The sequence below is a fragment of the Mesoplodon bidens genome (assembly GCF_964165515.1).
Source record: "Mesoplodon bidens genome assembly, chromosome: 6".
Taxonomy (NCBI): Eukaryota; Metazoa; Chordata; class Mammalia; order Artiodactyla; family Ziphiidae; genus Mesoplodon; species Mesoplodon bidens.
This window is the reverse complement of record NC_138162.1, coordinates 58,320,534-58,345,926: the sequence shown is the minus strand read 5'-3', so window position 1 is coordinate 58,345,926 and position 25,393 is coordinate 58,320,534. Positions and strand designations below refer to the sequence as shown.

The 25,393-nt window shown below is 41.5% G+C and overlaps 2 protein-coding genes across 2 annotated transcripts; both read right to left on the bottom strand.

The window, feature by feature from the left end:
• Positions 1-1,002: 1,002 nt before the first annotated feature.
• IFNB1 (interferon beta 1) lies at positions 1,003-1,575 on the bottom strand (the record flags this gene model as incomplete). Its single annotated transcript, XM_081237021.1, has 1 exon — positions 1,003-1,575. One exon carries the CDS (start codon positions 1,573-1,575, stop codon positions 1,003-1,005), a length of 573 nt encoding a protein of 190 aa, XP_081093147.1.
• Positions 1,576-23,330: 21,755 nt separating this feature from the next.
• LOC308618709 (interferon alpha-1-like) lies at positions 23,331-23,900 on the bottom strand (the record flags this gene model as incomplete). The annotated part of the gene is made up of 1 exon (XM_081236882.1): positions 23,331-23,900. The coding sequence occupies one exon, from the start codon at positions 23,898-23,900 to the stop codon at positions 23,331-23,333; it is 570 nt and encodes a 189-aa protein (XP_081093008.1).
• Positions 23,901-25,393: the final 1,493 nt, after the last annotated feature.

Sequence of the window (25,393 nt, the reverse complement as noted above, 5' to 3'; positions counted from 1 at the left end):
GACACCCATACATCTTGGCTGTACCATGAAGAGTAAAATAAAGGGACTGCTACTTAACAGTGTCACAGAAGTGCCTGGGACTTCTCACTCTTAGGCTTGGCCGGAGGAGGGGGATGGGCACGTAAATATTTTAAAATCCCGTGGGGCATGGGGAGGGAAGCAGAGCATCCCACAGATAACAGGGATGAGTTTAGGACAAACACAAGAGCCGAAATATTCCCCTGGTTACCCTGACAGCCAGTCAAATTCTAACTTTAGGTCCAAAGAGCCTGGGGCACAGTGTAGAAGCAGTAGGCACCCCTGCTTCTAGTTCCACAGTCACTTACCTGGCTCTCCCATTTTAATTCTGTAGAGGCTCAGGCCACATTTCTTCTCCTAAAATCCCATCCCCTTATCATCTTTTACCTTGTATATTCCACACGGCTTCCTTGTATTTCAAATTCCTTGAAGGCAGGGCCCAGAAATCCTACTATTCTGCAGGCTCATCTTACAAAGAACGTCTGCTAAGTGCTCTGCGATTTTTTTTTTTTTTTTTTTTTTTGCGGTACACGGGATTCCCACTACCGTGGCCTCTCCCGTTGCGGAGCACAGGCTCCGGACGCGCAGGCCCAGCGGCCATGGCTCACGGGCCCAGCCGCTCCGCGGCACGCGGGACCCTCCCGGACCGGGGCACGAACCCATGTCCCCTGCATTGGCAGGCGGACTCCCAACCACCGCGCCACCAGGGAAGCCCTGCTCTGCAATTTTTAATATGATGGTTACATAAATCAAATTGAAATGAAAACTGCCATGTTGACTTTGTTTCATAAAAAGTTTATTTCCCATGGTAAAAGTTTAAATAAATAAATAATGTATAAATTAATTTTTAAAAAGCTTAAAGTCTTTAACTGTCCTTTCAAATCCAGTGCATTGCCTGTCCGTTACTTAAAGAACCGCCGCTGGTTGAGGAGCCTGACATCATTGGCAGCATTGTCCGTTCCCAGAGCCACAGAGGGGAGATCTTCAATTATGGAGGTAGTCTGTAAGGTGGTTAAGGAAGGAAAAGTTCCTGAGGATTTCCACTCGCACTACTGTCCAGGCACAGTTGCTGTACTCCTTGGACTTCAGGTACTGCACGATCTGCAGGTAATATTTCTTCAGGTGAAGAATGGTCATGTTTACCCCGGTGAAGTTTTCCTTCTCCATTATTTCCCCCAGGATTGTCTCCAGACGATCCATCTGCCGAGAGACTTCTGCAAGGAGGTTCTTCTCACTGATGGTCTCGGTCCAGCCGGTGCTAGAGAAATTTCTTCTGAGAATACCAAAGATCTGCTGGAGCATCTCATAGATGACCAATACGGCGTCTTCCTTCTGGAACTGCTGTGGTTGCTTAATCTCATCAGGGACCTTGAAGTCCATCCTCTCCTCGAGGCAATGTTGAGGCATTCCAGGTAACCGCAGCAGCTGCAGCAGGAGTTTCTGACATGCCAAACTGCTGCTCCTTTGTTGGAATTGAAGCAATCTGTAGCTCGTGGAAAGAGCTGTGGTGGAGAAACACAACAGGAGAGCAATTTGGAGGATGCACCTGTGGGTCATGATGAAAACAGGAACAGCGTTATCTGGTCTACTACTAGATGCTGAAGCCAAGTCTTCAAGAGTTTGCAGTGTGAATGTCCTTTCTCCATGAGTGTGGACTACTTATATAGGGTGGCCCTCCACTCCTTCTGTTGGGGAGGAATTTCCCACTTTCAGTTCTCCCTTTCAGTTTTCCTATGTCATTTAACTTATTAGTTGTCTCTAAAATTCTTTTTCTTTAAGCTCCTTGTTATTTTTTTTTATATATATTAGGGGGGAAATATACAAACAGTGAGGATTTCTAATGTTTTGTAAAGTTTCAGTGAATTGCTAAATGCTAAAGAAAAAAATAAGCCAAATCATTTTGAACTTGACTATTACAGGGTCCTTTCACTTGGAAAGGATTTTTTCTTTTTCTTTTTGCATATTTTGAGATTTGGGAGGTGGTCTTTGTTTGTAAGAGAGTTTTCTTTTTCCTAAGAACTAGGTTTCAGTCCCAATACACTATTACAAATCAATAAATACATGCAGTTTATTATTTTAAAAAGATACCTATTTTTCTTCTAACTAAAATAGAATAATGTCAAACTAAGCTGATCTGAATTTTTTTTGTAGGGCCTTAACCATAAGCAGCGAGACATCACATGACTTTTTCATCCTTAATTTATTGCTTTATCTGGCAATCTCAGCTCTCCAGAATATAACTGAGAACTAGAAATTAAGTAATATCTCTAAGCAGGCAAAATGAATGTTACATGGGTCATGCATAAAAGTCCATGGTTCCTCTTTAGGGGGCCTTTGTGACCATTATTGAGGGCCAATGTATTTTTTGTACATACTTCTAACAATCTAAGTGTCTGATTTTCCATTTGCATGCAAATATGTACCTCATATTAAAAGGAGGTCCAGAAGGAAAATGGAGGAAAACAATCAAGTAATCAGGGGATTTTACTATTGAGACAAGTGGTTCTAGCTCAATATTTCGGAGACCATTTTTGAATTTGAGTTTAGTAACTGATTTTGATAAGAGAGGACTCAGTAAAAATAATCAAATTATGATTTTTTTGTCCTGCTTCTATAGACAGGGAGATGTAGAGTACATTTTTAAAGATTTCAAGACAAAAATAAGTTCTAATAATTATGATATTTAAAGTAATCACATTCAGTTTTCAGGAAACCTTGCATTATCTTTCAACTTGAATTTATTAAATCCACACTGTGGGCAGCTGTAGCATGAGCTGCTGCAGATTGTAATCCTCACACTCATGGATCATACAGTTAAGCAGGGGACAAGAACATTTATCAAAGAAATACACAAAACTAAAAATGCAATGGTAACAAGTGTTACAGAGGAGGGGTAAGTGATATTGTGGGTACCTATGATATAAGGGGACCTATGATATAAGGACATAATGTAGTAGAAGAAATCAGAGAAGACTGCCCTGAGGTAATGACACTGGAGCTAAAATCAGAAGGAAGATCAGATGGGACTACATGTGCAAAGGCCCTGTGGTGGGAGGATGCATGGTAAGGTAAAGGACTAGACTGAAGACCACTGTGATTTTCAAGTCAGAGAGTGGTCAGAGAATGTTTGTACCTGGATTTTTCCCTATGATAATAAGAAAGCTAGGAGAACAAAAAAATAAGCTCAAAATGGATTAAAGACCGAAATGTAAGGCCAGACACTATAAAACTCTTAGAGGAAAACATAGGGAGAACACTCTATGACATAAATCACAGCAAGATCTCTTTTTGACCCACCTCCTAGAGAAATGGAAATAAAAACAAAAATAAAGAAATGGGACCTAATGAAACTTCAAAGCTTTTGCACAGCAAAGGAAACCATAAACAAGACCAAAAGACAACCCTCAGAATGGGAGAAAATATTTGCAAATGAAGCAACTGACAAAGGATTAATCTACAAAATTTACAAGCAGCTCATGCAGCTCAATATCAAAAAAACAAAAAACCCAATCCAAAAATGGGCAGAAGACCTAAATAGACATTTCTCCAGAGAAGATATACAGATTGCCAACAAACACATGAAAGAATATTCAACATCACTAATCATTAGAGAAATGCAAATCAAAACCACAATGAGGTATCATCTCACACCAGTCAGAATGGCCATCATGAAAAAATCTACAAACAATAAATACTGGAGAGGGTGTGGAGAAAAGGGAACCCTCTTGCACTGTTGGTGGGAATGTAAATTGATACAGCCACTATGGAGAACAGTATGGAGGTTCCTTAAAACACTAAAAATAGAACTACCATACCACCCAGCAATCCCACTACTGGGCATATACCCTGAGCACACTATAATTCAAAAAGAGTCATGTACCGCAATGTTCATGGCAGCACTGTTTACAATAGCCAGGACAGGGAATCAACCTAAGTGTCCATCGACAGATGAACGGATAAAGAAGATGTGGCACATATATACAATGGAATATTAGCCATAAAAAGAAACAAAATTGAGTTATTTGTAATGAGGTGGTTGGACCTAGAGTCCATCATACAGAGTGAAGTAAGTCAGAAAGAGAAAAACAAATACCGTATGGTAACACATGTATACATATATATGGAATCTAAAAAAAAAAATGGTTCTGAAGAATCTAGGGGCAGGACAGGAATAAAGACACAGACGTAGAGAATGGACTTGAGGACACGGGGAGGGGAAAGGGTAAGCTGGGATGAAGTGAGAGAGTGGCATGGACATATATACACTACCAAATGTTAAATAGATTGCTAGTGGGAAGCAGCTGCATAGCACAGGGAGATCAGGTCAGTGCTTTGTGACCACCTAGAGGAGTGGGAGAGGGAGGGTGGGAGGGAGACGCAAGAGGGGGGAGATATGGGGATATATGTGTATGTAGAGCTGATTCACTTTGTTATACAGCAGAAACTAACACACCATTGTAAAGCAATTATACTCCAATAAAGATGTTTTAAAAAAAAAAGATAGCTGGGAGATAGGATTATTAGGCATTTTCAAAATTTTGTGCACTTTTTTGTTTGAAAGAATTTAATTAAGGTTACTTAATTTTTAGCCTTTCTTTTGTTTTATTCACGTCTAAATTTTTTCTATAATGATCTTATGTTACTTGTGCCATTAGAAAACAAAAAGCACCTAGTTATATTGAAAAGCAGGACACAAAATTGTACATACTATGCAACTATGTAGAAGTATGTAGAGAAAAAAATAATAAAAGGAAATATGCCAATATTTTAATAGTGATTATGTTTGATTTGTGAAACTAAAGGATGATTTTTTTTGCACGTTTTTTCAATTTTCCACAGTGAATGTATTCTTTCATTATTGATTAATCTACAGTAAAGAAACAATAAACCCAGCATTTCTGGTTACTCTGCATCTTATGTGGGTTTCATTCTCTCTGGCCTTTTGATCTTTTCATGCCAGCTCTGAACAGAATGTCATCCATCTCATGAGTTCTGCACAATGGATTTTGGAAAAAGCAAAATCATCTCTTAGCTGTTCCATTTTTTTTTTTTTTGGCTGTGTTGGGTCTTCATTGCTGTGAGCAGGCTTTCTCTATTTCCAGTGAGCGGGGGCTACTCTTCATTGCGGTGTGCAGGCTTCTCATTATCGTGGCTTCTCTTGTTGCGGAGCATGGGCTCTAGGCATGCAGGCTTCAGTAGTTGTGGCACGTGGGCTCAGTGGTTGTGGCGCACGGGCTTAGTTGCTCCGCGGCATGTGGGATATTCCCGGGCTAGGGCTCGAACCCGTGTCCCCTGCATTGGCAGGCGGATTCTTAAACCCTGTACCACCAGGGAAGCCCCTCAGCTGTTCCACTTTAAAATGCTCAGTTATGTCAGTCGTTGAATAATTCCTCAAGGTTTCTTCTTTTTTAAAAGGATACTTGGATTAGCCTGGAATCATCCATGGCTCACACACAAAGGCCAATGCAAGGAGTCACAGAGGTCAGTCAACCTAGAAGTGGTCCATTGCACTCAGGGAAGGGAGGTCGTCTGAGGAGTCTGGTCACTGGGGCCTGCCCCTCCAGGCAAATTCGTGTAGAGCTGACCTCCCCAGGTGTGACAGAGGGTCTGCTCATCCTGCCCACATCCAACGGCTTCTGATCCTCCCTGCTAAGAGAGTTCATACTCTAATGGAATAAAAATAATAGCAGTGGCATTAGTAGCAGTAGTATTAGTTACCATATACTGAACACTTACTATGTGCCATTCTCTGAATAATCCTCATAGTAAACCTTTGAGATGAGTTATTGTCATCCCCATTTTAGAAGGGCAAGACTGAGGCTCAGAGAGGCTAAGTAACGTGCCCAAGATACACACAGCTAATAAGATGGGCTGATTACAGTCAAAGCTGTGCTCTTTCCTTATGCCACAGTTAGAATATGAAGTAGACCACGGACAGTGCCTTCATATAGATACATGGTACAAACCGTGGTGGCAGTGCTAACTCTCAAAGGAAAAAGGAATTATAGCTGATGGGGAGGATAAGGAGGCAAGCAGTGCAACTTAAGAAATGGTGGCCATGGTGCAGGCAATATGGTGGAGGTCGCTCTAGATCAGTGCTGCCCAGAAGAAATATAATGCAAGCCATACATGCAATTTATTTATTTGTTTGTTTGTTTGTTTGTTTGTTTGTTTGTTTGTGGCTGCATTGGGTCTTTGTTGCTGTGCGTGGGTTTTCTCTAGTTGTGGCAAGCGGGGGTTACTCTTCATTGTGTTGCGCTGGCTTCTCATTGAGGTGGTTTCACTTGTTGTGGAGCATGGGCTCGGGGCACGCAGGCTTCAGTAGTTGTGGCATGTGGGCTCAGTAGTTGTGGCACGTGGGCTCTAGAGCTCAGGCTCCATAGTTGTGGTGCATGGGCTTAGTTGCTCCGTGGCATGTGGGATCTTCCCGGACCAGGGCTCAAACCCGTGTCTCCTACATTAGCAGGCGGATTCTTAACCACTGTGCCACCAGGGAAGCCCCCATACATGCAATTTAAAATTTTCTAGTAGCCACATCAAAAGAGTAAAAAGAAACAAGTGAAGTTAATTTTACTGTATATTTTATTTATCACCATATATCCAAATATTTTCATTTCAACATGTACCAATATAAAATTATTAATGAGATAGTTACATTCTTCTTTTTCACACTGCCTTCAAAATACTTTTACAGTCATAGTACAGCTCAGTTGGGACTAGTCAAGTGCTCAGTTGGCCACATGTGGTTGATGGCTACCATGGTGGACAGCACAGCTGAAGACAAAGGGAGCAGCATGAACAGAGCCAGGAGAATGGACAAGTTTGCAGGGAACACATAGAAGGAGCTTCAAATTGTGGACAAGCTCTGTGCTAAGAGTCAGGGGGAGTGAGGGTGGAAAAATCAGCTCGAGATGTATTGTGGAGGCTCTTGAACACCAGAGTGCGGCGTTTGTACTTAATTCAAGAGGTCTTCGGGCATAGAGGGCACTATGTTTTGCTCTGGGCAGAAGAATAGGCAGAAATGTTGGAGGTGAACTGAAGCAGGGAAAAATCTCACCCAGGGGCTCTCATGGCTGTAGAGGCTGAAAATAAAGATGCTAGCTAAGGAACTGGAAGAAGGGGGTGGATACAGAATTATAAATTCATCTTGTCCTCTGTTGTTGGAAGCCATTTTTCACTTCCTCCCTCTGTGGAGACTTTTCTTTGTGCATTCTCTCCTACCAGCTTTCTGCGGTCCAGAGAACTACTTCCAGTCCCTGTATCAGTTTCTTCTGGTTAATGAGGTTTTTCAGAGAGGCAGAGTGACATTTAGAAAGTAAAACCTGAATGATGTTTCTAGCCATTTGAAATCTTTTGAATTTGGAACTGCTTTGCTATAAACCTCAGAGACAGAAAGAGTTTCCTTCTCTTTTTTGATACAATTATCTATGGAGGAAAACTATGTCTCTAGAAATCAAAATTACAGTTGTCTTCTCTCTTCCTCATCTCTTCAAATACTTTTTCAACAAAAACGGCCCTATAAAAGGTGATAAATTAGACAAGATGAAGAGTTAGCAAGAAGTTCGTGAGCAGTGGCAAAACAGAAATTAAGGCAAAAAACAATCTTTCAGGGATATCTTGGAAGGGGAAACAACGTGTATATTAAGAGAGTGTTTTGACACGTAAGGGGAGAATTCCCCATTCCTCCTTCTGAAAAAAAAAAGTTTACATAATATACATAGAAAGTCATGCACAAATGTCAAGTATACAATCAACAAATCATAAAATATAAACTTCTGCACACCTTTGAAACCACAAACTAAGTGAAGACATAAACACTACCAACAGACATAAACACTACCTGGCCCCTTTCCCCTCCCCCATCACATTCCAGTGCCCCTCTCTCCTCCCCCATCACTAAGCTCCTCCCCCAGCATCACTACTGCCTTTTTTTTTTTTTTAATTAGTTTCTGCTTTATAACAAAGTGAATCAGTCATACATATACATCTGTTCCCACATCCCTTCCCTCATGCATCTCCCTCCCTCCCACCCTCCCCATCCCACCCCTCCAGGCGGTCACAAAGCACCGAGCTGATCTCCCTGTGCTCTGCGGCTGCTTCCCACTATCTATCTACCTTACGTTTGGTAGTGTATATATGTCCATGCCTCTCTTTCGCTTTGTCACAGCTTACCCTTCCCCCTCCCCATATCCTCAAGTCCATTCTCAAGTAGGTCTGTGTCTTTATTCCCGTTTTGCCCCTAGGTTCTTCATGACACTTCTTTTTTTTTAAATTCCGTATATATGTGTTAGCATACGGTATTTGTCTTTCTCTTTCTGACTAACTTCACTCTGTATGACAGACTCTAGGTCTATCCACCTCATTACAAATAGCTCAGTTTCGTTTCTTTTTATGGCTGAGTAATATTCCATTGTATATATGTGCCACATCTTCTTTATCCATTCATCCGATGATGGACACTTAGGTTGTTTCCAGCTCCGGGCTATTGTGAATAGAGCTGCAATGAACATTTTGGTACATGTCTCTTTTTGAATTATGGTTTTCTCAGGGTATATGCCCAGTAGTGGGATTGCTGGGTCATATGGTAGTTCTATTTGTAGTTTTTTAAGGAACCTCCATACCGTTCTCCATAGCGGCTGTACCAATTCACATTCCCACCAGCAGTGCAAGAGTGTTCCTTTTTCTCCACACCCTCTCCAGCATTTATTGTTTCTAGATTTCTTGATGATGGCCATTCTGACTGGTGTGAGATGATATCTCATTGTAGTTTTGATTTGCATTTCTCTAATGATTAATGATGTTGAGCATTCTTTCATGTGTTTGTTGGCAGTCTGTATATCTTCTTTGGAGAAATGCCTATTTAAGTCTTCTGCCCATTTTTGGATTGGGTTGTCTGTTTTTTTGCTATTGAGCTGCATGAGCTGTTTATAAATTTTGGAGATTAATCCTTTGTCAGTTGCTTCATTTGCAAATATTTTCTCCCATTCTGAGGGTTGTCTTTTGGTCTTCTTTATGGTTTCCTTTGCTGTGCAAAAGCTTTGAAGTTTCATTAGGTCCCATTTGTTTATCTTTGTTTTTATTTCCATTTCTCTAGGAGGTGGGTCCAAAAGGATCTTGCTGTGATTTATGTCATAGAGTGTTCTACCTATGTTTTCCTCTAAGAGTTTGATAGTTTCTGGCCTTACATTTAAGTCTTTAATCCATTTTGAGCTTATTTTTGTGTATGGTGCTAGGGAATGATCTAATCTCAAACTTTTACATGTCCCTGTCCAGTTTTCCCAGCACCACTTATTGAAGAGGCTGTCCTTTCTCCACTGTACATTCCTGGCTCCTTTATCAAAGATAAGTTGGCCATATGTGCGTGGGTTTATCTCTGGGCTTTCTATCCTGATCCACTGATCTATCTTTCTGTTTTTATGCCAGTACCAGACTGTCTTAATTACTGTAGCTTTGTAGTATAGTCTGAAGTCAGGGAGCCTGATTCCGCCAGCTCCGTTTTTCGTTCTCAAGATTGCTTTAGCTATTCGGGGCCTTTTGTTTTTCCATACATATTGTGAAATTTTTTGTTCTAGTTCTGTGAAAAATGCCATTGGTAGTTTGATAGGGATTGCATTGAATCTGTAGATTGCTTTGGGTAGTAGAGTCATTTTCACAATATTGATTCTTCCAATCCAGGAGCATGGTATATCTCTCCATCTATTTGTATCATCTTTAATTTCTTTCATCAGTGTCTTATAGTTTTCTGCATACAGGTCTTTTGTCTCCTTAGGTAGGTTTATTCCTAGATATTTTATTCTTTTTGTTGCGATGGTAAATGGGAGTGTTTTCTTGATTTCATTTTCAGATTTTTCATCATTAGTGTACAGGAATGCCAGAGATTTCTGTACATTAATTTTATATCCTGCTACTTTACCAAATTCATTGATTAGCTCTAGTAGTTTTTCGGTAGCATCTTTAGGATTCTCTATGTATAGTATCATGTCATCTGCAAATGTGACAGCTTTACTTCTTCTTTTCCAATTTGGATTCCTTTTATTTCCTTTTCTTCTCTGATTGCTGTGGCTAAAACTTCCAAAACTATGTTGAATAAGAGTGGTGAGAGTGGGCAGCCTTGTCTTGTTCCTGATCTTAGTGGAAATGGTTTCAGTTTTTCACCATTGAGGACAATGTTGGCTGTGGGTTTGTCATATATGGCCTTTATTATGTTGAGGAAAGATCCCTCTATACCTACTTTCTGCAGGGTTTTTATCATAAATGGGTGTTGAATTTTGTCGAAAGCTTTCTCTGCATCTATTGAGATGATCATATGGTTTTTCTCCTTCAACTTGTTAATATGGTGTATTACATTGATTGATTTGCGTATATTGAAGAATCCTTGCATTCCTGGGATAAACCCCACTTGATCATGGTGTATGATCCTTTTAATGTGCTGTTGGATTCTGTTTGCTAGTATTTTGTTGAGGATTTTTGCATCTATGTTCATCAGTGATATTGGCCTGTAGTTTTCTTTCTTTGTGACATCCTTGCCTGGTTTTGGTATCAAGGTGATGTCGGCCTCGTAGAATGAGTTTGGGAGTGTTCCTCCCTCTGCTATATTTTGGAAGAGTTTGAGAAGGATAGGTGTTAGCTCTTCTCTAAATGTTTGATAGAATTCACCTGTGAAGCCATCTGGTCCTGGGCTTTTGTTTGATGGAAGATTTTTAATCACAGTTTCAATTTCAGTGCTTGTGATTGGTCTATTCATATTTTCTATTTCTTCCTGAGTCAGTCTTGGCAGGTTGTGCATTTCTAAGAATGTGTCCATTTCTTCCAGGTTGTCCATTTTATTGGAATAGAGTTGCTTATAGTAATCTCTCATAATCTTTTGTATTTCTGCAGTGTCAGTTGTTACTTCTCCTTTTTCATTTCTAATTCTATTGATTTGAGTCTTCTCCCTTTTTTTCTTGATGAGTCTGGCTAATGGTTTGTCAATTTTGTTTATCTTCTCAAAGAACCAGCTTTTAGTTTGGTTGATCTTTGCTATCGTTTCCTTCATTTCTTTTTCATTTATTTCTGATCTGATCTTTATGATTTCTTTCCTTCTGCTAGCTTTGGGGTATTTTTGTTCTTCTTTCTCTAATTGCTTTAGATGCAGGGTCAGGTTGTTTACTCGAAATGCTTCCTGTTTCTTAAGGTGGGATTGTATTGCTATAAACTTCCCCCTTAGAACTGCTTTTGCTGCGTCCCATAGGTTTTGGGTCGTCGTGTCTCCATTGTCATTTGTTTCTAGGTATTTTTTAATTTCCTCTTTGATTTCTTCAGTGATCACTTCGTTATTGAGTAGTGTATTGTTTAGCCTCCATGTGTTTGTATTTTTTACACATCTTTTCCTGTAATTGATGTCTAGTCTCATAGCATTGTGGTCGGAGAAGATACTTGATGCAATTTCAATTTTCTTAAAATTACCGAGGCTTGATTTGTGACCCAAGATATGATCTATCCTGGAGAATGTTCCATGAGCACTTGAGAAAAATGTGTATTCTGTTGTTTTTGGATGGAATGTCCTATAAATATCAACTAAGTCCATCTCGTTTAATGTATCATTTAAAGCTTGTGTTTCCTTATTTATTTTCATTTTGGATGATCTGTCCATTGGTGAAAGTGGGGTGTTAAAGTCCCCTACTATGATTGTGTTACTGTCGATTTCCCCTTTTATGGCTGTTAGTATTTGCCTTATGTATTGAGGTGCTCCTATGTTGGGTGCATAAATATTTACAATTGTTATATCTTCTTCTTGGATCGATCCCTTTATCGTTATGTAGTGTCCTTCCTTGTCTCTTCTAATAGTCTTTATTTATTTTTTTTTTTTTTGCTGTACGCGGGCCTCCCACTGCCGCGGCCTCTCCCGCTGCGGAGCACAGGCTCCGGACACACAGGCTCCGCGGCCATGGCTCGCGGGCCCAGCCGCTCCGCGGCATGTGGGATCCTCCGGGATAGGGGCACGAACCCGCGTCCCCTGCACCGGCAGGCGGACTCCCAACCACTGCGCCACCAGGGAAGCCCTAATAGTCTTTATTTTAAAGTCTATTTTGTCTGATATAAGAATTGCTACTCCAGCTTTCTTTTGATTTCCATTTGCATGGAATATCTTTTTCCATCCCTTTACTTTCAATCTGTATGTGTCTCTAGGTCTGAAGTGGGTCTCTTGTAGACAGCATATATATGGGTCTTGTTTTTGTATCCATTCAGCCACTCTGTGTCTTTTGGTGGGAGCATTTAGTCCATTTACATTTAAGGTAATTATTGATATGTATGTTCCTATTCCCATTTCCTTAATTGCTTTGGGTTCGTTATTGTAGGTATATTCCTTCTGTTGTGTTTCTTGCCTAGAGAAGTTCCTTTAGCATTTGTTGTAAAGCTGGTTTGGTGGTGCTGAACTCTCTCAGCTTTTGCTTGTCTGTAAAGGTTTTAATTTCTCCATCAAATCTGAATGAGATCCTTGCTGGGTAGAGTAATCTAGGTTGCAGGTTTCTCTCCTTCATCACTTTAATTATGTCCTGCCACTCCCTTCTGGCTTGTAGGGTTTCTGCTGAGAGATCAGCTGTTAACCTGATGGGGATTCCCTTGTGTGTTATTTGTTGTTTTTCCCTTGCTGCTTTTAATATGATTTTTTTGTGTTTAATTTTTGACAGTTTGATTAATATGTGTCTTGGTGTATTTCTCCTTGGATTTATTCTGTATGGGACTCTCTGTGCCTCCTGGACTTGATTAACTATTTCCTTTCCCATATTGGGGAAGTTTTCAACTATAATCTCTTCAAATATTTTCTCAGTCCCTTTCTTTTTCTCTTCTTCTTCTGGAACCCCTATAATTCGAATGTTGGTGCGTTTAATGTTGTCCCAGAGGTCTCTGAGACTGTCCTCTGTTCTTTTCACTCTTTTTTCTTTATTTTGCTCTGCATCAGTTATTTCCACTATTTTATCTTCCACCTCACTTATCCGTTCTTCTGCCTCAGTTATTCTGCTATTGATCCCATCTAGAGTATTTTTCATTTCATTTATTGTGTTTTTAATCGATGCTTGATTCATCTTTAGGTCTTCTAGGTCCTTGTTAACTGTTTCTTGCATGTTGTCTATTCTATTTCCAAGATTATGGATCTTGGAAATAGAATCTTGGATCAGCTTTACTATCATTATTCTGAATTCTTTTTCAGGTAGACTGCCTATTACCTCTTCATTTGTTAGGTCTGGTAGGTGTTTATCTTGCTCCTTCACCTGCTGTGTGTTTTTCTGCCTTCTCATTTTGCTTATGTTACTGTGTTTGGGGTCTCCTTTTTGCCGGCTGCAGATTCGTAGTTCCCGTTGTTTTTGGTGTCTGACCCCAGTGGCTAAGGTTGTTTCAGTAGGTTGTGTAGGCTTCCTGGTGGGGGGGACTAATTCCTGTGCTCTGGTGGTTGAGGCTCGATCTTGTCTTTCTGGTGGACAGGTCCACGTCTGGTGGTGTGTTTTGGGGTGCCTATGGCCTTATTATGTTTTTAGGTAGCCTCTCTGCTAATGGGTGGGGTTGTGTTCCTGCCTTGCTAGTTGCTTGGCATAGGGTGACCCGCACTGTAGCTTGCTGGTCGTTGACTGAAGCTGGGTGCTGGTGTTGGGATGGAGATCTCTGGGAGATTTTCGCTGCTTGATATTATGTGGAGCTGGGAGGTCTCTTGTGGGCCCGTGTCCTGAAGTTGGCTCTCCCACTTCAGAGGCACAGCACTGGCTCCTGGCTGCAGCACCAAGAGCCTTTCATCCACCCGGCTCAGAATAACAGGGAGAAAAAGTAGAAAGAAAGAATTAGTAGAGGAAAGAAAGAGAGAGGGAAAGAAAGGAAGAAGGGAAGAAAGGAAGGAAGGAAGGAAGAAAGAAAGGAGGGAGGGAGGGAGGAAGGATGGAAAGAAAGAAGGAAAGAAAGGAGGGAGGGAGGGAGGAAGGAAAGGAAGAAAGACAGGAGGGAGGGAGGAAGGAAAGAAAAAGAAAGTGGAAAGAAGAAGGGTGGGAGGGAGGAAAGAAAAAGAAAGAAGGAAAGGAGGAGCGGAGGGAGGGAGGGAGGAAGGGAGAGTAGGAAAAAAAGAAAGAGCAGGTAAAGTAAAATAGAATAAAGTATGAAATATAGTAGCGTTATTAAAATTAGAAAGTAATTATTGAAAAAAGAAAAAAAAAAAAAAACCGGACCGATAGAACCCTGGGACATATGGTGGAAGCAAAGCTATACAGAGAGAATCTTACACAGAAGATTACACATACACATTCACAAAAAGAGAGCAGGGGGAAAAATCAAAAATCTTGCTCTCCAAGTCCACCTCCTCAATTTGGGATAATTCGTTGTAAAAAGAGGAAAAGGGCGAGAAGTCTGAAATCTTGCTCTCTAAGTCCACCTCCTTAATTTGGAATAATTCGTTGTAAAAAGAGGAAAAGGGGGGAAAGTCTTAAATCTTGTCCTCAAAGTCCACTTCCTCAATTTGGGATGATTCGCTGTCCATTCATGCACTCCACAGACGCAGGGCACATCAAATGGACCGTGGAGCTTTAATCCGCTGCCTCCGAGGCTGCACAGAGAGATTTCCCTGCCTCTGCTCTCACAGCTCCCGGGTCTCAGCCTTGGACCTGGCCCCGCCTCTGCGCGTAGGTCGCCGGAGGGCGTCCGTTCTTCGCTCAGACAGGACGGGTTTAAAGGAGCCGCTGATTCGGGGGCTCTGGCTCACTCAGGCAGAGGGGAGGGAGGGGCGCGCAGTGCGGGGCGGGCCTGCGGCGGCAGAGGCCGGCGTGACGTTGCAGCAGCCCGTGGCGCTCCGTGCGCTTTCCCGGGAAAGCCGTCCCCGGGTCTCGGGGACCCCGGCAGTGGCGGGGTGCACAGGCCCCCCGGAAGGCGGGGCGGACAGTGACCCGCGCTCGCACACAGGCCCTGCGGCGGCGGCGGCAGCGGCGGCGGCGGCGGGCCGCGGCGGGCGGCGGCGGCGGGCGGCGGCGGCGGCGGCTCACGCCCGTCTCCGAGGTCCGTGCCTTACCCGCGGCTCGTGCCTGTCTCCGGCGCTTCCCCAAGCAGCCCTCTTAATGCCCTCTCCTCGCGCACCAGGAAACAAAAGGGAAAAAAGTCTCTTGCCTCTTCAGCAGCTCCAGACCCTTTCCCCGGACTCCCTCCGGGCTAGCCGTGGTGCACTAACCCCTTCAGGCTCTCTTCCTGCCGCCAGCCCCAGTCCTCTCCCTGCGCTCCGACTGAAAGCCGATACCCGAGCCTCAGCTCCCAGCCCCGCCCGCCACGGCGGCCGAGCAGACAAGCCTCTCGGGCTGGTGTGTGCCTGAGGGCACCGGTCCTCTGTGCCAGAATCTCTCCGCTTTGCCCTCCGCACCCCTGTTGCTGTGCTCTCCTCCGCTACTCCGAAGCTTTCCCCCTCCGCCACCTGCAGTCTCCGCCCGCGAAGGGGCTTGTAGTGTGTAGAAACCTTCCCCCCTTCACGGCTCCCTCCCACTGGTGCAGGTCCCGTCCCTATCCTATTGTCTCTGTTTATTCTTTTTTTCTTTTGCCCTACCCAGGTATGTGGGGAGCTTCTTGCCTTTTGGGGGGTCTGAGGTCATCTGTCAGCGTTCAGTAGGTGTTCTGTAGGAGTTGTTCCACGTGTAGATGAATTTCTGATGTATCTGTGGGGAGGAAGGTGATCTCCGCGTCTTACTCTTCCGCCATCTTCCTCCGGGCCACTACTGCCTTTTAACAGCCTAGATTCTGCCTGTTTTTGAACTTTGTATGAACGACTTCTTTCACTCAATAGTATGTCTGCGAGATTCATCTATGTTTTTGTGTGCAGTTATAGTTCATTAATTTGAAGGAATGTGTCATATCCATGCAGAAATGCCACAGTGTTTTATCTTTTCCACTACTGATAAACATTTGGAATTTTTTCCTCCTGATTTTGTCATTATGATTAATTTTGCTATGAAAAACCTTGTTGGTATCTTTTGGTGCACATTTGTACAGCCTTCTGTTGGCTATATGCCTAGGATGAAGTAAACGGGTCATAGAATATGCATATGTTCAGATTTAGCAGTTAATAACAAACATATTTTCCAAATGTTTGTACGAATGTATATTCTCACTATCGATGTATGGGATGTCAGTTGCATTACACTCTTGCTAACACTTGGTATTGCCAGTCTGCTTAATTTTAGCCATTCTAGTTATGCATAGTGATATCGCATTATAGTTTTAATTCGTATTCCTTGATTATTAACAAGGTTCAGCACATTTTCATATGCTTATTGATCATTTGGCTATTTTCTTCATGAGGGGCCTAGTCAAATCTCTTGCTGACTGTCTCAGATATTTTTCATTATCTACAGATGATGTAATTGTGTACATACAAACTACAAAGGAATACATAAACTATTAGAATTTTAAAATGAATTTAGCAATGTCATTGAAAATAAGATCAATATTAAAAATCAATCACCTCTTTTTATAGTAGCAATAAAAAATTGGAAAATGACATTTAAAAATGATACCGATACTGTTGACAGGACTTTACTGGTGGCACAGTGGTTAAGAATCCACCTGCCAATGCAGGGGACACGGGTTCAAGCCCTGATCCCACGTGCCATGGAGCAACTAAGCCCGTGCGCCACAACTACTGAGATTTTGTTCTAGAGCCCGCGAGCCACAACTACTGAGCCCACCTGCCACAACTACTGAAGCCCATGCACCTAGAGCCCATGCTCTGCAACAATAGAAGCCACCGCCATGAGAAGCCCATGCACTGCAACGAAGAGTAGCCCTGCTCGCCACGACTAGAGAAAGCCCACATGCAGCAACGAAGACCCAACGCAGCCATAAATAAATAAATAAATATTAAAAATAAAAAATAAAATAAAAATGATACCATTGACAGTAACATAAAACGTCTACTACTGAGAAACTGTCATAGCCAGGAGGAGCCTAAGGAGACATAGTAATTAAAGGTAATGTGGCATATTCTAAATGACATCCCAGAACAGAAAAAGAACATTAGGTAAAGACTAAGGAGATCTGAATAGAGTGTCGACTTTAATTTTTTAAAAAGCTAGCATTGACAGGGCAAGTTATCTTCACCTTGGGCCTCTAAGTACAAGTCTATAGATGAATTTTTGATTCAAATAAGATGGCCAGAAACCAATGAAAAATATAACGTTTTTTTTGTCTTACACTGAGGTTGTGTTTTTTTTTTTCACCTTGACCATCAATGAGGATTAAGCAACTTCTCCAACTTATTCTTTTTGGAAGTGAGCAACGGACATGTAAGCATATGATGAGGCGGTGAGCATCAGTGAGAAGGGAAATCAGAGTCTGCAATAGGAGACTGCCAAGGCCAGCCTTCTCCTGAAAGACACACATTCATTTAGTGAACAAATATTTATTTAGCAAACATTTCTTAACCACTTCATAAAGAAAAAAAAAGCAACTATTGCCATTTCATTGAACTATCTTAAAAATGTCTCTCTGTAAAGTTTTGCTGCTGGCTTGATTATATATCTTGCACAGTCTTTCTGAGGTTTATTTCAACATATTTATGCTTTATTATTGTTGCAAGTATGAATGCAATGATTTTTTCATTACATTTTCTAATTTTTAATGGACTGTTTTGTTACATTTTCACACACACACACACGAAAATAACTAATTTTGGTTTTTTATCCAGCCAACTTTGCAAACACTATGTCTAAATGTTTTTGGTTGATTTTTCAAATTTTTAGATAAACAAATACATTGCCTGCAAGTAAAAAAATTAAAGGACTGAAAATCTCAAGTGTGATGACCATATGGAGCAACTGCTCTTTGGTGTGTAAATTTGTACAACTACTTAAAAAACATTATCTAGCAAAGTTGAAAATATGCACGGCCTATGACCCAGTAACTTGACTCTTAGCACTTACCCTGGAAAAAAATCATGTAAATCTGCATCAGGATATAAGTAAAGAATATTCATAGCAGTATTATTCATAATAGTCCCAAACTAGAAACAGCCCAAATATCCCTTAAAATTGTATGGATAACTATGTTGTTATCTGTACTTATAATAGGGTTGTTAATAAGAATGAAAAGTAAGAACCACAACTATGCACAAACAGGGATAAATCTCACAAACACAGTGGTGAGTGAAAGAAACTCAACTCCAAAGCATACATATTCCATTTATATAAAATTTTTAAATAGGCAAAAGTAGACTATATTTTAGGGTAAAATTATAAAGAAAAGTGAGGAAGTGATTACCATAAAATTCAGGATAGTGGTCACCTTTAATGAGGAGGGTAGGAGTTATGTCCGTGAAGGATTGTGATCGGTGGTGAGGCTTCCAGAATGTTGCAAAATCTGACTGTTTTTATTGGTTGGTAGTTACATAAGTATTTGCTTTAATTATTCTAAAATTTGTGCTACTGTTCTGTGCACTTTTGTGTATGATTTTTATACTTAATAATAAAAGAGGTTAGTAAACAAGAATCAAAACTGTGCACGCATACTTCCTCTTATCTAAATCATTTAGCTGATAATCCTGGACAATAGCAACCACAAGAGTATAATGTTTTCCCATACTTCTTACTTGTCTAAATTATAATGAAAATAAGCAGAATTGGACAGTAAGAAGAAGATGAACAGAAATTCAAACTCACTCTGGGCAGTAAGTATCCTTTCAATCTGGTATGATAAATGTATATGAGTGACTCTCAAAGTGTGGTCTGAGGACCCCAGGGGTTCCCAGATACTCTTTCTGGGGTCTTCAAGATCATCCATTTTCCAACTGGATGTCTGCGTGAGACTGGATTTCCTTCAAAGACTTGAATCAGAGTGATGCATCACAACAGATTGAATGCAGCGCAGATATGAGAACCCAGCTGCCTTCTATTAAACTAGGCATTCAAGAGATTTGCAAAACTTTAAGACTTTTTTGTTAATTTTTGTTAATTTTGGAAACTGTAGTTATTCTGTAGTTATTTTTCATCAAAGTGTTTTTATGTTAAGATATAATGGGGTTTTGTTATTTTTAAAAGTATAAATATTTAAAGCATTCTCAGTTTTAATTTCTAACATGGTAAATACCAATGAATATAACCTGTATAAATACAAACTCTTTGAGGTCTCAATAATTTTCAGAGTATCAGTGGGCCTTGAGACCAAAACCTTTGCAAACTGCTGATGTTGATAATATTTACAAGTACCTATTTGGGTGGTTAACTAAAGATGAGTATTATGGGTTTACAATAACATTCGTCTTTTTCTTTATTGGTTGTTGTATTCAAATCGCGGGATAAAAAAATGTGACCGTGGGGCTTCCCTGGTGGCGCAGTCGTTGAGAGTCCGCCTGCAGATGCAGGGGACACGGGTTCGTGCCCCGGTCGGGGAGGATCCCACATGCCGCGGAGCGGCTAGGCCCGTGAGCCATGGCCGCTGAGCCTGTGCGTCCGGAGCCTGCGCTCCGCAAGGGGAGAGGCCACAACAGTGAGAGGCCCGCGTAACGCAAAAAAAAAAAAAAAAAAAATGTGACCGTTTTTCCTGACCTTGGGTAGCAACTGTGGTGTGAAATTATGTTTGGAGTAGTAAAGTCCATTGAAAAAGGCTGAGGTTGGGAGGTAATGAGGGCACAGGAGAGGAGGAAGAGCTTGGTTCCAAAACAATACTCTCCACACTCATCAGCGGTAATCTCACCAAGAGTCCTAATTTCACTGGAGAAATTTTACTCAGTGGCCTAGAGAGTTCCTGTGAAACTTAGGGATGATGATGGAGAAGTCCATACCCAGCCTGAGGGAAGTATCTGTCTTCCCAGTGCGGCCTCGCTCTCACCCTCACTCAGCACCCGAGGCTGATTCTGTCCAGGCTGGGGCTTCCCTGTATCCACAGCCAACAGCTGGTGACACACAGGCCTCCACCTTCAGGCCTCAGACCTGGTGTGAAGAGGTTGAATATGCAGATAAGATCTTAAGTGCCACTGGTTTCAGCCTCTTCTCTCTTCCCTTTTCTCACACCCTGGATGTCTTGTCACAGGCCTTTGACTAGACTCATTCCACAGTTTTTGTCCTGGTCACTTCAGCATGCAGCTGGGACTAGGCCACTTGGCTCAGGGCCCTGCCTAGTTCTAGGGAACTCCCCCAGCACATGCACAACCAGAGGATCCTACACTCTGCAACCCCCGTCACCCTCAGAATGCTCCCATCGAAAGGTTGATGGCCCAGGAACACGCAGGAGCTGCCCATCCCATGTCTCTCACTGTTTGTTGCCAGGACCCCGCTGCTGCTGGACATTCCAGATTGGCCCTCTCTGAACATGCCCCCATCTGCATCAAGCCTGGATTTACTTTTCCCTTCAAATAGCAGGCCATTCTCTGAGCTGGACTTACTTAATTCTTACAATCACTCTCAGGAGTGAATTGAGCCAGGCCAGACTAAGGTTGAGAAGAGAATTAAACGGGCAACACATTTCCAGCAGCTGCTGAGCAAGCATCAGCTGCCTTCCCTCTGCTAACACGTGGGCACGTCTTACTGTATGTATTCTGCGTGAGTTTCCTGTCTCTGAAGCAGTTTCTGAATCTTCTTTAAAGTGAAACAGCGGAAAGCAAAACCCTCTACATAGTTCAAACTTACAAGGAACTTTAGCTTTCTTTCATCATCAGGGATTGTGTAATGAACCGGGGAATGCAAAAATAGCAACAAACTTGAGGCAACAAGTGAAGGAAATTAAATGCAAGTTGCCAAATTGGATTTGGAGATTGAGGTTGGGATTCCCCTCTGGCCTGGCGTCTTGGCTGAGTTGAGTGCACAGAGCAGAGGATTCCTCCGACTGCCTGCAAGATGCCTGTGTCATTCTGGTGGAAACTTTTAGCTCCTAAACTCAAGGGATAAGCAAGAAACCAGTGGAGGAAGGGGCGTCCTTGTAGATAGCTGGCGTGTGAGCCAAGTATGAATGCTTCTGTCTGGAACTCTGGGATATTTGTTGCAACGCACTTGACTCAGTCATCCCAGTGAATGGCTATTTCTCCTCTCCCTTGTCCAGTGGTTGACCTGGCACTAAAATGCCTCCTGAACAGCTCTCTTGGAACTGCCTCATCTTCCTGACCACAGACCCAGAACATCAGGAACTAATCTTCTAACCAGATTCAAATAGAAGAGCTAATAAGTAAGGAGCACTTAGTAACTGCCTGGTACCATTCTGAGCACCTTACATAAATTAAAGCAATTAATCCTCACCACAGTTTTATGAAGTGGTTTTATGATGATCTCAGTTTAACAGCTAAGGAAACTGCACCCAGTTCTCCCTCCCTCTGGTACAAAATGTAACAATAGCATCCTGGTCTCCAAGTTTCAGCAGGAACATTCAAGGCCTGGTATAACTTTCCCATCTCTCATTTCAAGATCCCTGGTAGGGAGGAAAACTTGGTCTTGTTCCTAGCCCTTATTTCTTTTTTATTTCTTATTTTTTAAAAATGTCCAATTTTGTCAACGCTTTGATTTAGCTCTTGCTTCCAAATGGCCTGCACAGTGTCTCTGGCCCTTTTCTCATTGTCCAGTTCTTTAAGTGTCTTTCTATATCCATCTATCAGTCCTAAAGTACCCATTCTTTGATAATGTCTCTCCATTTTACAATGCAGCTCCAGGCCTATGCGTTTGCCTTGCAAATACAGTGCTTCCATTAGAACACTTATCATCCTGTTGTGTAACTGATAGCTAATTTTTGGCTCCTCCAGCAGATTAGACTTTTAAGTCTGAATTTCGTATGCCCAGTCATTAGCACAGCGTCCAGCCCATGGTAGGAATTTAAGTATTGTTGATTGAATAAATGCTATGCTAGGAATATGTGGTTTGATGAGCTTCTGACTATCAAATTGCAAGGGGTTGTCTCAGCACGTTTGCTGAGGGTTCATTTCATAAGTTCTCCTGACAAGAATTCGAGCACCTGATATATTCCTGAGCACATTGCTAGGCAATGTAAACAAAGGGAGACAAATAAAAATCAAAATAGAATACAGATTGGGATTGACATATATACACTAATACGTATAAAATAGATAACTAATAAGAACCTGCTGTATAAAAAATAAATAAAATAAAATTCAAGAAAGAAATAGAATACAATTTGTTTTGATAAAACTTAGATACTGTTTTAGACAAGTTTAGCTCCAATGCATGAAGATCTTCTTAGACCCTTTTCAGCATGGTGTGCTGTCCAAAAGAAATAGAAATTCAGTATCAAAAGTCTTTAAAGAGCAACATAGGTCCACACTGAAGTGTCTTGAAGAGAGAGCAAAGTGGAAAATGTCATAAAACTATTCAGTAAAACATGTTTAGTTCCTATTTTAATAGGACATGGAAAAGATGGAAAGTTAGTCAATTCACTTTACAAGGCTATTATAACCTGGTTAACAAAATCAGAGGAGAAAATCATAGGACATTCATTATGGTCACCACTATATCCTGAGGGCAACGTACAACCTGGCTTAGACGAAGTTTATATTTACTTCTAACTAGAGTATCATAATGACGCTAACTAGTGTATCATATCATTTACATAATGATGTAAATGAATTGCATCTTTAATGCAAATCTTTAATCAGGTTGCACATTCAGGCTCGGTGTTTCTTTTTTAAGAATAAACAAAGATAAAAATTTTCTATGGTTAAAATTTATTTAATGCACAAAGCAAAAAATAAATAGACTAGGGCTTCCCTGGTGGCGCAATCGTGGAGAATCTGCCTGCCAATACAGGGGACACGGGTTCAAGCCCTGGTCTGGGAAGATCCCACATGCCGCGGAGCAACTAGGCCCGTGAGCCACAACTACTGAGCCTGCACGTCTGGAGCCTGTGCTCTGCAACAAGAGTGGCCGCGACAGTGAGAGGCCCACGCACCACGATGAAGAGTAGTAGCCCCCGCTCGCCGCAACTAGAGAAAGCCCTCGCACAGAAACGAAGACCCGACACACGCCAAAATAAACAAATAAATAAATTTATTTTAAAAAATAAAATAAAATAGACTAATTACAAAGAACATGTTTTTTCTCTTAACCACAATTTAAAGGTGCACATAATATTATACAAACAAAAATAAGTTAAAACTTTATAAATAGTTAAATAAATAAATTTTTAAATAGATAAATAAATCATCTGTAAGGAACTAGTGCCTGCAGAGTTGAACATGATGTTGCTTAATAGTCCTGAAAACATTTGACAAATTAATTCAATTCAGGGCATGATGAGAGCAGAAATGAGCCTTTGACATGGCAGCACAGGTGGAAGTGTGGTCTCGTTAGTGAGAATCATTTCCGTGTTGAAGCAGGTGTGTGTCATTCCTTCCTCCTGAGTCTTTCTTGCAAGTTTGTTGATGAAGAGAAGGATCTCATGAGTTCTGCTCTGACAATCTCCCAGGCACAAGGGCTGTATTGCTTCTCTTGCAGATAGACAGTGATTCTGTGGAAGTATTTCCTCACAGCCAGGATGGAGTCCTCCTTCAGCAGGGGAGTCCCTTCCAGCCCCGCCTCCTGCATCAGACAGGCTTGCAGGTCAGTGAGCTGCTGATAAAGTGCAGTGCAGAACCTGTCCAGGAGGGTCTCATCCCAAGCGGCAGCCGAGTCCTCCGTTGTGAAGAGCTGGAAGGTCTGCTGGATCATCTCATGGACGACAGCGATGGCTTGAGCCTTCTGGAACTGGTTGCCTCCAAACGCCTCCTGGGGGAATCCAAAGTCATTTCTGTCCTTCAGGCAGGAGAAGGGGGAGATTCTCCTCATTTGTTGCAGGAGCATCAGGGCCCTCGTGTTAGCCAGGCTGTGGGTCTGAGGCATGTCGCAGCCCAGAGAACAGTTGGAGTTGCAGCTGAGCAGCACCAGGGCCAGGAGTAAGGACACAGTTGGGGCCATCGGGGACCTTGCAGATGCTGCCGGCCTGGCTGAGGTGGGTGATTCTGTGAACCCTGCTCTCTAGGTTCTCTGAAGACCTTCCTTCAGGCCTGGGTCTTAAATGGGAATGAATTGGTTTCCATTTTCTGAATGTTCCCTCTTACTTTCTACTTCTGTTTTTGCTTTTCATTTTGCACTCTCCAGATAGGTTAGGGCAGCGTTTCTCAACCACTGTTTTTCTTCCTTGCCTCCCCTTCTCCTGCCCCCAGAGGCTTTTTAGATAGTTTCTTTCCATATGGCCTCCCTATGAAATTTTGATACACAGATATACTGTGTACATCGATATGTACTCCATGCATATCTCTACTTTATAAATAGAAAAAGAAAGTGAAAAGATTATTCTTTTTATTCGATGCAGGGGTGAGTATGACAAAAAGATTTAGGCTAAAAATTAACTGTAAAACCTACTGCAAGTAATTTAACATTTTGGTTAAGTGTGCAGAATGACTTTTAATGTAATACATTTACTTAATAAATAGGAATGTATCAAATTACATATTCAATAAAAATTTATACAAATACTTCATAAGAATACCAATGTATAGATATATTTAAAAATCTATCAAAACTGCTAAAACCATTGAAAATTTATATGATTTTCTTAACATTTATTTGTAGGTAATTATTAGTTTTGATTCATATCATAAAATGATTTCTAACTTCAGTAGCTGCTAGATATTCATCTAGATATTGTCAACAACTTTTTCTCTTTAGGACTAGACGTAATTATTGATCTCCTAGGTAACTTTTTTAGAATTAAATACTAAAATACAACCTATTTGTGCTTAATTCCCGATGCCCTCATCACACTGAGGCTCAAACATAAGCAAAATCCACAAGACAGACAAGGACAGCTTATAAGTAAGCAAAGGCCACCTCTCACACTATGACTTTGAGTTCAAGCATATGATGGAGAGAAAATCCTCTAATGAAACATCAAGCCACCATAGCTTGTAGCACTGATCCTGCATATTGTGTATCTTCCATGCACTCAATGTCAATGCCTCTCGTCTCATACACAAGAAAACCCAAAGAGAAAAATGAATACAAAGGAATGAGATTTTGCTGGATAGGGTTGAGCTTTGGAGTGCCACCACCATTGTAGTAGCTAAGATTTATTCACACCCCTAAGAACTAATGTTTGCACCCGTGGGAGCGATCTGCTCCCAGATGATTTAGGAATCATCATCAATTTGAATCTTTCTCTGTATTTTTGCATTGAATTTCAGATTCCCCAAAGGACTGTCCGAGGTTCCAATCCAAGCCTATTCTTTTCAAACAAAAGAAAACCATCTTTGTAATTAATTGAGAACTGAATAAATATTGATTGGTATCATGGAAAGAATTAACTTTCAACTCTGATCATGACTTCTTTTATTTTGCAGTGGATGTTCTGCGGCCTCAGCCCTCTCCAATTCCGATCTTTCAATAAATAATAGGTATGTGACCATCTT